The sequence below is a fragment of the Homalodisca vitripennis genome, chromosome 2 (genome assembly GCF_021130785.1).
Source record: "Homalodisca vitripennis isolate AUS2020 chromosome 2, UT_GWSS_2.1, whole genome shotgun sequence".
Taxonomy (NCBI): domain Eukaryota; kingdom Metazoa; phylum Arthropoda; class Insecta; order Hemiptera; family Cicadellidae; genus Homalodisca; species Homalodisca vitripennis.
In genome coordinates, this window is record NC_060208.1 from 175,064,820 (window position 1) to 175,077,028 (window position 12,209).

General features: G+C 33.7%; 1 protein-coding gene across 2 annotated transcripts in view; it reads left to right on the forward strand.

Moving 5' to 3' along the window:
* LOC124355061 (sodium/potassium/calcium exchanger Nckx30C) overlaps positions 1–12,209 on the forward strand; it is a 495,401-nt gene that overhangs the window by 472,289 nt on the left and 10,903 nt on the right. For both annotated transcript variants that reach the window (XM_046805974.1, XM_046805976.1), the window contains 3 exons: positions 1,984–2,119; positions 9,832–9,947; positions 11,687–11,823. In XM_046805974.1, the coding sequence (XP_046661930.1) occupies positions 1,984–2,119; positions 9,832–9,947; positions 11,687–11,823 (389 nt within the window). The remainder of the gene's footprint in view (positions 1–1,983; positions 2,120–9,831; positions 9,948–11,686; positions 11,824–12,209) is intronic.

A 12,209-nucleotide genomic window follows, 5' to 3' on the forward strand; every position in this document is an offset into this window, starting at 1 on the left:
TTTGATGGACATTTATCGAATGCCACAACAGTTTGCAGGCAGTATACAACTCAACCCTGCTCGACACGCAGGTCACGTAAAAGATAGCAGCTCGGTTACATGCCTGTCGGCCGCAAAATTGTGGGGGGAGAAGTCCGACCTGACTGCGGTAGTTTGCTACCTGGATTTGTTTATCGCTACCTGTACATGTGGTTATATCTTGTTATGTTTAATTTATCAGGAATATATCTCATAATGCTAAGAAGATTTCTATTTTTTCGAAGATTCCAATGTAAAAATCAATGAGTATGTTATAAAAATAAGTAGCATTTATTTTACACTTTTCATATGAGGCCTTTCTAACTTAATGGTGAAAATATTAATCAAAATTTGAATTACAAGTGTTAATAGATTTAGATTTTACACGTTACGGGTTAGACAGAGAGGCTCAAAAACGCCATCGCTTCAACAACAAGGGTTAACCTCTCGATTAATTAGAATTGTGAATCAGTATTATGTTTAGTTTACTCATTTTCTTATTATCTTTCAACTAATAGTAATACGCAGGACAAATGATGAAAGCACTGTTGTATGGTCAGTCCAGTTCAAATTCCTACTAAGACTGTATAGCTAACGAATAAAGACTGGATCTAACAAACGAAATTTTCCACATAAACAGTAATTATTAACCCTTAGCATTAACTCATAGTTATGTATGTGTCATATTACATGTATTCTTATAGCAAGTCAATTTTGTTGGTTTTGGAACGTGCAACAATAAGAATCAATCAATATCGCTGAAAGACGTCGTCGTGCGGTACTTGGTAAGGGGCCTGTATTATAACTGACATTCAGGTAATGTAATACCCGTGATAAGTTGTTTGCAAGCTGAAAAATAGATCAAGTATCGAGATAACCAGCCACTGAGACTGTCTCGTAGTGTAATAGCTGTTCGTAATAACATTGTAATATTCTCGATGAGATGGGATAAATGAATTTTATTTTGGGAGAGAGGTTCCGTACCTGAAATCGACACCATCACTAGAATGGATTTAGTCAATACCTAAGTAAATAGGCCAGTTTACACCTGAATGTATTTTTCAATTTTCATCGCCCAATCTTTCTCTTTTGTCTTGCCTTTAGGTAAGGATTTCACTGCACGTAATTCATCTTATTTTCATAATCTTCTTGTTATGCGCAAATTGTTTGTGCATATTAAGATTGAACTTTCAGGTAAACTTTGATCTCACGGATCTCCTACTAGAGATTCCACCGGTGACTAGTAAGGATAACTGGCATTCTTAAAAATACTTATGAACAAATTAAAAGACAACTGTACAGTCTACCATGGAAACTTTACGAGAATGTATGAGTCGTGCTACTTTATTGCTGGATAAATAATAGTCTTATTACATTTTTACAGTATCGTCAGTGCCGTGCGGAGCTAATGAAATATAGTGTAGTAAATTTTTAGCAATTTTGTCTATAAAAAAAATAATTTAATTGAATTCTTTATTTTTATTTTTTCCTTTAGTTACCAGTCTAACTGCTTACTCATAATGCATAATGGGATAATAAAAATATCTTTTTACTGTAATCATATCAAAACGGTCCATAAATGTTGACCTATTAAGGTAAAACAAAATAGTCCCTAACCCCGCACCAAAGTACAACATCTTGGTTCTTTCATCTAAAACGAAAATCCATAGAAAAGTAAACGTATATCAACAAAAACGTGCGGTAGCGTCCTCATTAAGTAGCATCTGGCTTAAGCAAACAAGCGGATATTGTGTGTACAAGAATATATACACAAAAAGATAATATTGCTTATTTGCAGTACAGATTGAGACTGTTCAAAGAGTTTGGTGTGTTTCCAATGGATGTTCAATGTGTTATAACACCGAAACGTCCGTTAATAAAATTACTCTTAGTTTATACCGATCTCCATATATTTACTGTTAGTTTTTTAAGTACTTATTCTCATGCATGTATGTCGGTTTTCAGGATGACGATGAAGACGCGAATGAGCCCCTGGACATGTCCTGGCCGGACACCGGAAGGAAGAGACTCACCTATATGTTGGTGGCGCCCATCCTGGTCCCGCTTTGGCTCACGCTGCCCGATACCAGGACACCAAAGGGTGAGTTGCTTGGAGGTCGATTACAATTAGTAAATATACATTTTAACTATTAACGCCTTATAAATACAAATAAAGCCACATGGCCTTTTAAAGGCATAAAATATAACTAAGCTCATTTAAATTCAGGTATTACAGAGAATACACTATGTTCAAGAATCAATAGCAATCACATTCGCGTGAATTAAGTATTATTATCATTAAGGACAACGACGCTTTTGTTCCTGAACTCAAACAGACCCCATGTAAAGTGAACTTCATCCGCTACTGAGTAATATAGCGTTATATTTCGTTGTTATTGAACCGATTTTAAAACTCAGATTATAAATAAAATATTTCCAATTATTTTGGTTTTGGGTTTTAGGATAAACCAAAACCATCCATTTGCCTTGACAATGAAACACTATTTTGTACTAAATGTATTATTGTTTAAATGACATCATTCCTTATATATATCCGTCCGTTATAGCAACCATACCACACTACTACGATCTGTACAAAAGAAGTCCTTTGAGCAACTGTACACGACGAAGTAAAATATGGTTGTAAAATTGAACAGCTGATCATAAATAAATGTGACTACAGTGCATTCCGGCACCGCTAATGCCATCTAGAATAATCGGCCACGGTGACCAATACTGATCTCTGGCCATTGTTACATTTTAAACCAAGTTGTAGAGCAGGATATTTTATACTTACTCATGTTATGCCATGTTACCCTAATACTTATTATGAATTGAAACGTGGTAAAGCTTTTCTTTCAACTTAATAATTAATAATCTTTGATAATTTTTAGCTATTTTATTCCAGACGTAGGATAATAATGACTTATGCAGGTTTCAAACTCATTTCTTTATATTAAGATGTTTACGGTGTCTGGTATATTTTAAAATAAGTGTCTAGGAATATTTTTTCAATTTTTATCCAAGATATATTTTTAGATATGTTGCCTGGAATTTTCACTATTTTAAAGTTATTGTTAATATAGGCTACCATCGATATAATTTTAAATAGACTTACTATAATTGACAATATAACTATAGACCCAAAGGTTTAATCTAGATGTATGACAAAGTCACCCCTTTAAAGAACAATGCAACATGACTCAGCTCTTACGATGCAGATGGTATTGGCCAGCGAGAAACAACTTGGGAACAAAGGCATGATGTCTCTATTGGCTGATTGAAGAACATGTCACCGAAGTTCCGCCTCAAATGGACTTAACTAGTGCTATCGATTTTATTTTACATCAACTGTGAGGATGATCAGTCGGGAACATGCACACGCCATAGAGTAAAACAGCATAAACAAGCCGTTTTTCTGTATCCATTGCGGTGGAAAGCTAGTAGTTAATAAAACCTTTAGAAACATCCTTTTAACGCGAAAATGTGGAAGCTGATCCGCATTGGGCTCTGAATATTGCGAAACCCAATCGTTGCCAATTGGATTTAAAGACATTTCGGATAGCAAAATGAGTTCCAATATCTGTCATTGGAAACAGTCATTTATTCTGAAAATTCCTTAAAACGTTAAATCATAAATGTCACAAAAATTGACATGTACTTTTCTTAAAACTGCACTGCAATTCAATAGTCCAGAGACTCGGAGCCAATTCCTATTATACAGGTAACACAACCTGGGTTTCTCCTAAGAAAGAAATCGAACGTAAGCTGTACTAACTTTGGTGGAAATCGAACTGAAAAAGTATAATTCACATGTGTTCCAAAATCATATTTTTATTCGCTTGACACATTTAAACAAACTGTCGTTCACGTAAAAAGATTTTTAATCAGCGTCAACTAACCATAAGTTAACCCTTAAGGAGCGACTTCCAATCTCTTAATCTAACTGTCTGACGGTGACATAACTTTTATTTATGTATATGACGGTCAATATAAAGTGTATCAAGCGAGGAAATATACAATTAAGAAAAACATATTTTTTAAATCTTTTACCTTTTTTAGCCTCCCATTTTGACTTCCAAAACTAACGTGGTTTACGAGCAATTCCATTGTTAGGGTAAATTTCTCTACCGAATGCAAGAAAACCCGGATTGTGTGTACATGCAGCGTATAAACAGTGCAACTGCCTCTTGGATTTTTGGGTATGACGCTTTCTGATTTGAAACAAGTTACATAGTCTCAAAATTATGAAAGTGCTTATCATCAAAGTCGATGTGGTACCAAACATTCTTCCTGGAACTCAGTTCTATTTTATCTCGAAATTTTGAAATATGAGAACAATTATTGGATCATAAATGGTTTTATATAAAAAAATTTCCAGTATCTATTTTAGTAAATATTAGAATGTTTTAAAACACGTTTGACTGCAATATTAAATTAAAGATGATTACATACTACATCTAAACGTCCACTTTTGTTTTGATAAAACTAAATCTATTCATTACGAAATCCTGTAAATTTAAATAACCCTACCTTTGCGTTTATCCCAATGTAATAATGTGATGGATAAATACAAATATTTATTGTTGATTTAATAGAACTGAAGAGAGAGGAATCAATTTAAGTTGAAAACAAACAAATGAATAATTTCTCGGCCAGTGATATATCTAAGAATAATACACACAACCGAGTAAAAATAAAATGAAAAAGGACACTATTTCAGAGCTAAGAGAAAAGAGATAACTTTGGTAGGAAAGGCCAAGATGGCGGTGAGCCAACTGCTGCACTGTGACGCCGTGGTTGTTTTCTATCGCGTAATGAATGGAAGACTTTATTGGCACCAAAGGCAAGGCTACCAACAATCCTTTGTTAAATTTAATCGGTTAAGTTGAGCAGCATTGTCTATTGAAAACTTCAAAAGTTAAGGAATAGTGTTATTAGGAAAACCACAAAATTATTAAATATTTCTTAACAATTTTAATTTTTAAATTTTTAAATTATCCTTTGAAAAGGATAGGCTATATATATATATATATATATATATATATATATATATATATATATATACTAGCAGTTACCCGCGGCTTCGCACGCAATTTCCTGTTGAAAAACAGGATACTATATTCAGGTATACTTTTTGTATGACATTCTATACACTCCTAAGATAATCACTCAAAGCTATTGCAATCTCCTGATCTATTTTAGATTTAAGTTTAAAGAATAGTGTTTTGGAACCCTGAAATCATAGAATGAAACCGTTTTTATAAGATTCTATTTCTTTCCAACATTCCATGATAATTTATTGAATTGCTCTGACGATTTCAGTAACAATTTAACTATATTACGCCATTGTGAAGGAATCATTAAGCAGAAGACAAATGATACAATGCATGGTGGGGTTCTGTGCAATTTAAGAATGGAAGTAAGCTTGTCTTAGATTTTTATTATCTTAGTTTTCATGGTTAACACCTTCAAATTATGATAAGCACAATTGACAATGGCTCTTATTTTTGGCTCTACGTCCAGGTAAGTACTTCTAATTTTGAAAGAATTATATTTCCTACACCATTATTGGGTTTTCCGTGCTGCCACGATCAAGACAATATGTCATAAAGTGTATACTTATAGCCATTGTAGTTTAATCCGGTCTAAGGTACTTCTAGTGCCATAGTTGATTTTGTCTCGTTTCCCCGATCTAAACATACACACAACCTTCTGTATACATACACAGTTCTGAAAAGACTACTTTGGTAATAAATCGTCTACTTTCATTGTAATATACATACAGCCTAATATATTTCAGGGCAATATTCACATAGTTTATAAAGGTCCTAGAAGCGTACTTACCAAAAAAACCATCTAAAATGCTTTTTATAAAAGTCTTTAAATCTGTATCAAAATCTACATAGTAACATTATCTTTAATGCCTGCATTACACTACTGATAAAGCGCTGCATACTTAATATTTACTAAGATTTTCAGTTAAAAAAAATTACTAAAACTTCCAATTTTATTATCTGGATAGCCTCTGTGCTCCAGAAGTAATTTCAATAAGAAATTTTAATTTTATGCTTATTCTATGCTTTCAGGACACAACATTTTAAATTGTACTTGAATTAATAAAACATATTATTGTTTTGAAACATTACAATTTTTACATAGACCAATTGATTACTTTTTGACAGTTTCTTTTAATAAATACCACGTCTTTATTGCAATGTATTTCTTATAGAAATGTTCACAACTTTATCACCAACTCTGATATCGTAAAGAAAAGCCATACCTTTGTGAGCCTCTAGGGCGCAATATGAATTTATGTACCAAATTGCATGCCTCTACGATGGTTTTTTGCTAGGTGTTGATAAGTAACTCAGAACACTTTCTTTATAGCCTATAGATAAATCTCGATAAATAAATTTGGTTATGAAGAATCAAATTCCATCTGTTTAAATTCACTTTCTAAGATATTACCAGTACCATTGTAAAGTTTCCCTTGTGCTCCAATCAAGAAAATATATACCAACGAAAAACAACTTCGATGAAAAAGCGTATTCTTTCTAATAGAGAATTAGATAATAACTTTGTGTTTCCATTTTGTATTACACTACTGATCAAGCACTTTACAATAATTTAATATTTTTTAATTTTAATGTAAACAAATTTTTCTGTCTTTTTGACAAACCTCAGCTAAACGTATTAACAGATGTTAACAAGTGTTAACACTTAGTACCAGTAAACCTACAAGTACCTGATGATGGATTCTTTGAATTCGAAATGTACATTGTACAAATTAAATATACAAAAGTGTTAAAATGTTTATTATTTTTTATTTATATCAAAGCCTTTGCGAGGCTACATTTCTAAAATAATTACATAAATTACTACTTAACTTTTTCTTAACAGGTTCTAGCACCTGTTTTGTTCCATTTATCAGGTTTAAACTCACAGGAAACAATTAAATTCGCCTCTTAATCTACTTTACTAGAATTTAAGGAAGATCTCGTTTTACATGGTAAGCTAAAATCCGGGGAAAACTTTCGTTGAATTACCTTATATATACACTTAATAAATAAAATTAGATTATTTTCAGTACCATGTGTTATTCTAGTCGGTAACTAACTACTAACCACGACTATATATGTTTTATGTAACTTTTTTTGGTTACATACATTGGTAAAATAACCTATTCTATTGCCGTTTTTGCATGATTGTGGTCATAGCCAGACATGTTCATAAGCACCTAAAGGATTTAACGTGATTTATTTTCCTTAGAGTTGCTGTGACCGATAGTTGTGCTGATCTTCACATTGCCATTAGCGCGGTCTAAGTTGTGTCCGATACGCTCTGCATCTTTAGATGTTGCATTTCTCATCTTGAGTCACTTGGTGTTGTCAAAGTTTTGGATTTATTATGAGCGCCAAGCGGAATTCTAGAGTAAGTAACAAGCATCTACGACCAGGTGGCATACAAGAGTTCACATTCTTATCGTATGTGCCATAGTTTAACTCAGTAGGATCTGTTGGCGTCGATCCTGATTTTTTTTCCTTATGATTATTTATGCAAACCTATCCACCAGCATTAATATCAACACAAGTACATGGCTCGTCTCGCCAACTTTGTCATACATTATTCATTAGTCGAAAGAAGGGTAATATAAATTAGGATACAGACAGTTTATTGACCTAATATCTCTTCCTGGATGAATTGAACAACAATTCCGGTAAACTAAGATACTTCGGGAAACCCCTTCCTTCTCCACTGCTCTACTTATATTCCGTGAGGCACCGTGTAAATGTAAAATATGGCATCATTAACCAGTTTTAACTGCCACATCAGGTTTAACTAACATTGTTTTACTCTAGTTATTAATCAGTAACGGCTCTTTTATTGTTGTAAGAAGCCCGGAACCGTTTCAATATTAACAGCATCCTTTTCTTAAAACTTGTTGAATATATGATTCTTTAGTTACTGTTTTATGTATGTTAATGTTATTTACAAAGGATATTATAATCCTTTAAGTACTATCCATGTCATATGAAATCTTTTGAACCATTTCATTTGTGTATGAATACTTACTCAATATATTTGAAATATTTTAGGCTATACTGAGCATTTCCTCGCATTCATGCTTACAATTTAAGACGTACTTACGCTTGTACCTTTTCCTATCAAACCTGAAACTATGCTTAAATGTTTTAATACTAAATTATTAGGAAATCGATTTATATATTTTTACATGTTTAATTTAATTTTATTTACATGCTATAAAACAGGATTTACCCTAATAATATTATAGCATTTCATAAAAATTACAAAACAGACATCAGTGGCTTGAGTTATAGCTCAAGTCCATAGCACAATTCTTCACTTTTGGCTTTTCTTTTTTTCTTACAGTAACTAGTGTAATATCATAAATATACTATAATAACAATGTAATAAACATAATATAATAACAATGTAATAAATATAATATTATAATAATATTCGATAGTATCTGCCTACGTAATAATGCAAAAACTGAAATCTTAAGATTTTCTAATATTACTAAACATGATTTTAGTGGTGTTTTTATCTTGAAGAATTGTATGTGTTTGCCATATTTCATCACGGGTATAATTTATACATTCAAGGTGATAAAGAGGAAATAAAAAGAAAGAGGTCTTGGACACTGAAGTGGTCAGGTGGTAAGAGGTGTTGCAAGATATAGGCTATTGAATAATAGAATGGCAGAGAGCGGCATGACGTCATCGACCACCCGGTGCCTCGGCCATCTTGATATCTTCACAGCATAAGAATTTCATACTATATCAAGTTCGTGATAAACTTGTTTTGCTACCATGAGATTGTTTTTCTATTTGTTAAACCTGTAATACCGTCTACATTTTCACATGAAGGAGTCACATCAGCTAAACTAGCTCAGTATCGAGGGTACCAACGCCTATCCTTAATTTCTTATTCCATTGCTATTAATATTCTTACTCCAACTCATTTCCATTTATGTTTTTGAGATAGTTATACCTTTTCTGTTACAAAGTAAATTTATGAGTAGTATAATTATTAAAAGCTACTGTTTACTAGGAGATTTTGGAGTTAAAAGTTACTCATCACACCTAACCTCGAAATATTATATGGATTTAAAATAAACCCCCATTTTGAGACAACAAAAAATATTTATGTGTAACTAATGTTTCCCATGTTGGTCCAGCCGCTGCGTTTGAACAGAAGCTTTATAAGGAACTTTACGTGAATGAATATATTTTCAATATTCGTATTGGAAACTTTTCCCACTTTCATACTTTATCATTCTTCACTCTGGGAGTGCTTACATCTAGAAGTTTTTAACAAGAGTATTAAAGGTATTAAACTATCTCTAAATATCCTTCATATCTAATAATCGTAATTATGTGCAATATAAATCTCTCAACTGTATCCTGTTTTATTACTATAAGATCAGGAAGTTTATGATCTCCAAAAGGACCAGCCACAGTCACCTATGAGATGAAATAATATCAAAACACTTGTTTCTATGAGGGTCACTGGAGAATATTTTGGGTTACACAGTATAATTCTTTTAACTGCAATGTGCCCAGGAGAAGGAAGCTCCAACAGAGAGGACACATCGAAATTATTTACAAGAAGAAATCATGGTTGATGTTTGTTTACGACGCCGTATCTCATTGTAAAGGTAATAAATAGCTTAAGGACTGTATTCCCGACAGAAATTTTGCCAAAATTGGAAAATATTTTAACGGCTCAGCCATTTTTGTGGAAATTTCAACTCTAGAATTAACACCTTCACCTCTCTGTTTACAGGGAAGAAGTGGTTCCCTGTGACCTTCATGGGCAGTATCGCCTGGATAGCGGCCTTCAGTTATCTGATGGTCTGGTGGGCCAACGTCGCCGGTGATACGATCCGGATACCCCCCGAGGTAAGTATTTCATACCAGTGGCGTAACCAAGAACGGTCAAACTTCCCATAAGGTCCAATGTGGTGAAAAATATAATGAAAGATAAGGAGAATTTTAAAAGTTTAATTCGTCCAGAATACCATCAAACCACTGTCAACTAGCAGTTGGGGTTCCGCTAGGGTTGCTGCACTGCTCATATGTCAAAATTTCCATCAACTAGATAGTTAAATTGAGAACACCTCCATGGAAAGGAATAAATAATAATCACAAATGAGAACCTTATTAAGTTACTATTTCCGAAGATCCATATAGTTTCTGCAAAACATGTGCTTTCTAGGCTTTTGTAGTGTACTCTACGACCCCGTATGATATCCCTTAAGTTTAGAGCATTATTCAGAACAGCAATTCAGTGTTTATGTCTCCAAAAATCAGTTGATGCTTACTTATCAGTAACGATAAGTTGTATTTTCTTTGAGACTGATGTTCGAAAGCTGTATATTGTTATAAGTATACTTGCCGAATCTGATTTCGTCCTTGGCGACAGGACTAGCAAGTAGGCCGAGTACCCTAAGAAAGAAATTTATCTCAATTACGTTACTTTCCCTGGTGTCAAATTAGAAGACAGCAAAATTTTTGAAAATACAAATTGTACAGTTTTAACCTGCCTTACACGCTTAAAACCAACCGTTAGATATACAAACAATAGTTAAACCAACATGAACCATGAAGATCATTAAAACTTCCCATTTTCAATTAATCACAGTACAAAAATTAGCGCATCTGAGGATCGATTCCTTTCTTTATCTACAGAAGTAAACTAGTTGTGATTTTATAACGCGTAAATTGGCTCTCAACTTCCAAGAACATGATAAGACATTTCGAAACAGGTTTTTGATGTTTTGTGGAGTTCTCAAATTATCCATTGCCAAAGCCAATTTCTAATACTTCTAAATAGTTAAGTTTTAGTTGTTAAGTAGTTAATTTGTTCTTGTAACATAAGTATGAGAGCATTGTTTCTTAAAATCATTAACGGGATGTTTTATGTATGTATACAATTACATATTTTATTTGTATGTTACTTTACTACGTTATTGATTCACTTTTACGTCGGTATCGTACATAATAGTAGTAATAAATTTTCATTTAATAAGTAAAACAAATTAAAAATATTATTATTATTATAAACTATTTTGATTGACATGTATCAATCTGATCACTTCCTCAGGTGACATAGTGTATAAATGTAAATATGTTGAAATTTATGGTGCTGATGCTTCTATCAGTCTGAACTCCATATCAGACCTGATCTCTTCCTTAAATGTCAAAGTGTAGAAATGTAAATATGTTGAAAGTTATGGTGCTGATGATCCTGTCGGCCTGGGCTCCATACCAGACCTGATCTCTTCCTCAAGTGACATAGTGTAAAAATATGAAAATGTTGAATTTTATGGTGCTGATGTTCCTGGCAGCCTAGACTCCATACCAGACCTGATCTCTTCATCAAGTGACATAATTTAGAAATGTGAAAATGTTGAAAGTTATGGTGCTGATGCTCCTATCAGCCTGGACTACATACCAGACATGATCTGTTCATCAAGTGACATAGTATAGAAATTTGAATATGTTGAAGGTCACGGCACTGATTCTCCTGGCAGCCTTTATGTTGGTTTGTGTTGCTCTATGATGTTCCTGCGGCTGGGGCTTCCATTCCAGACCAATGTTCTCAAGAGACACAGTGTATAAATGTGAATGTTTTGTAGGTTATGGGACTAACGTTCCTGGCGGCTGGGACTTCCATTCCAGACCTGATCACCAGTGTGATAGTCGCCAGGAAGGGGTTCGGGGACATGGCCGTCTCCTCTTCTGTGGGAAGCAATATCTTCGATGTCACAGTCGGGTGAGTCACATGACAATCGGAGTTGAAAGCAACAGAATTATAGAAATAGAACGTCTTAAGTATAAGAGTCTAAGCAATTCATCTTTTAATTTTAGACAGTAACTCAGAATGGTACAAACACACAACCTGATAACTTCTCTTGTCTTAAAAAACAGAATACCTACTTATAAGGACAGGAATTAGCCATCCATAAAACAACCACACACACACACACACACACACACACACACACACACACACACACACACACACACACACACACACACACACACACACACACACACACACACACACACACACACACACACACACACACACACACACACACACACACACACACACACACACACACACACACACACACACACACACACACACACACACAC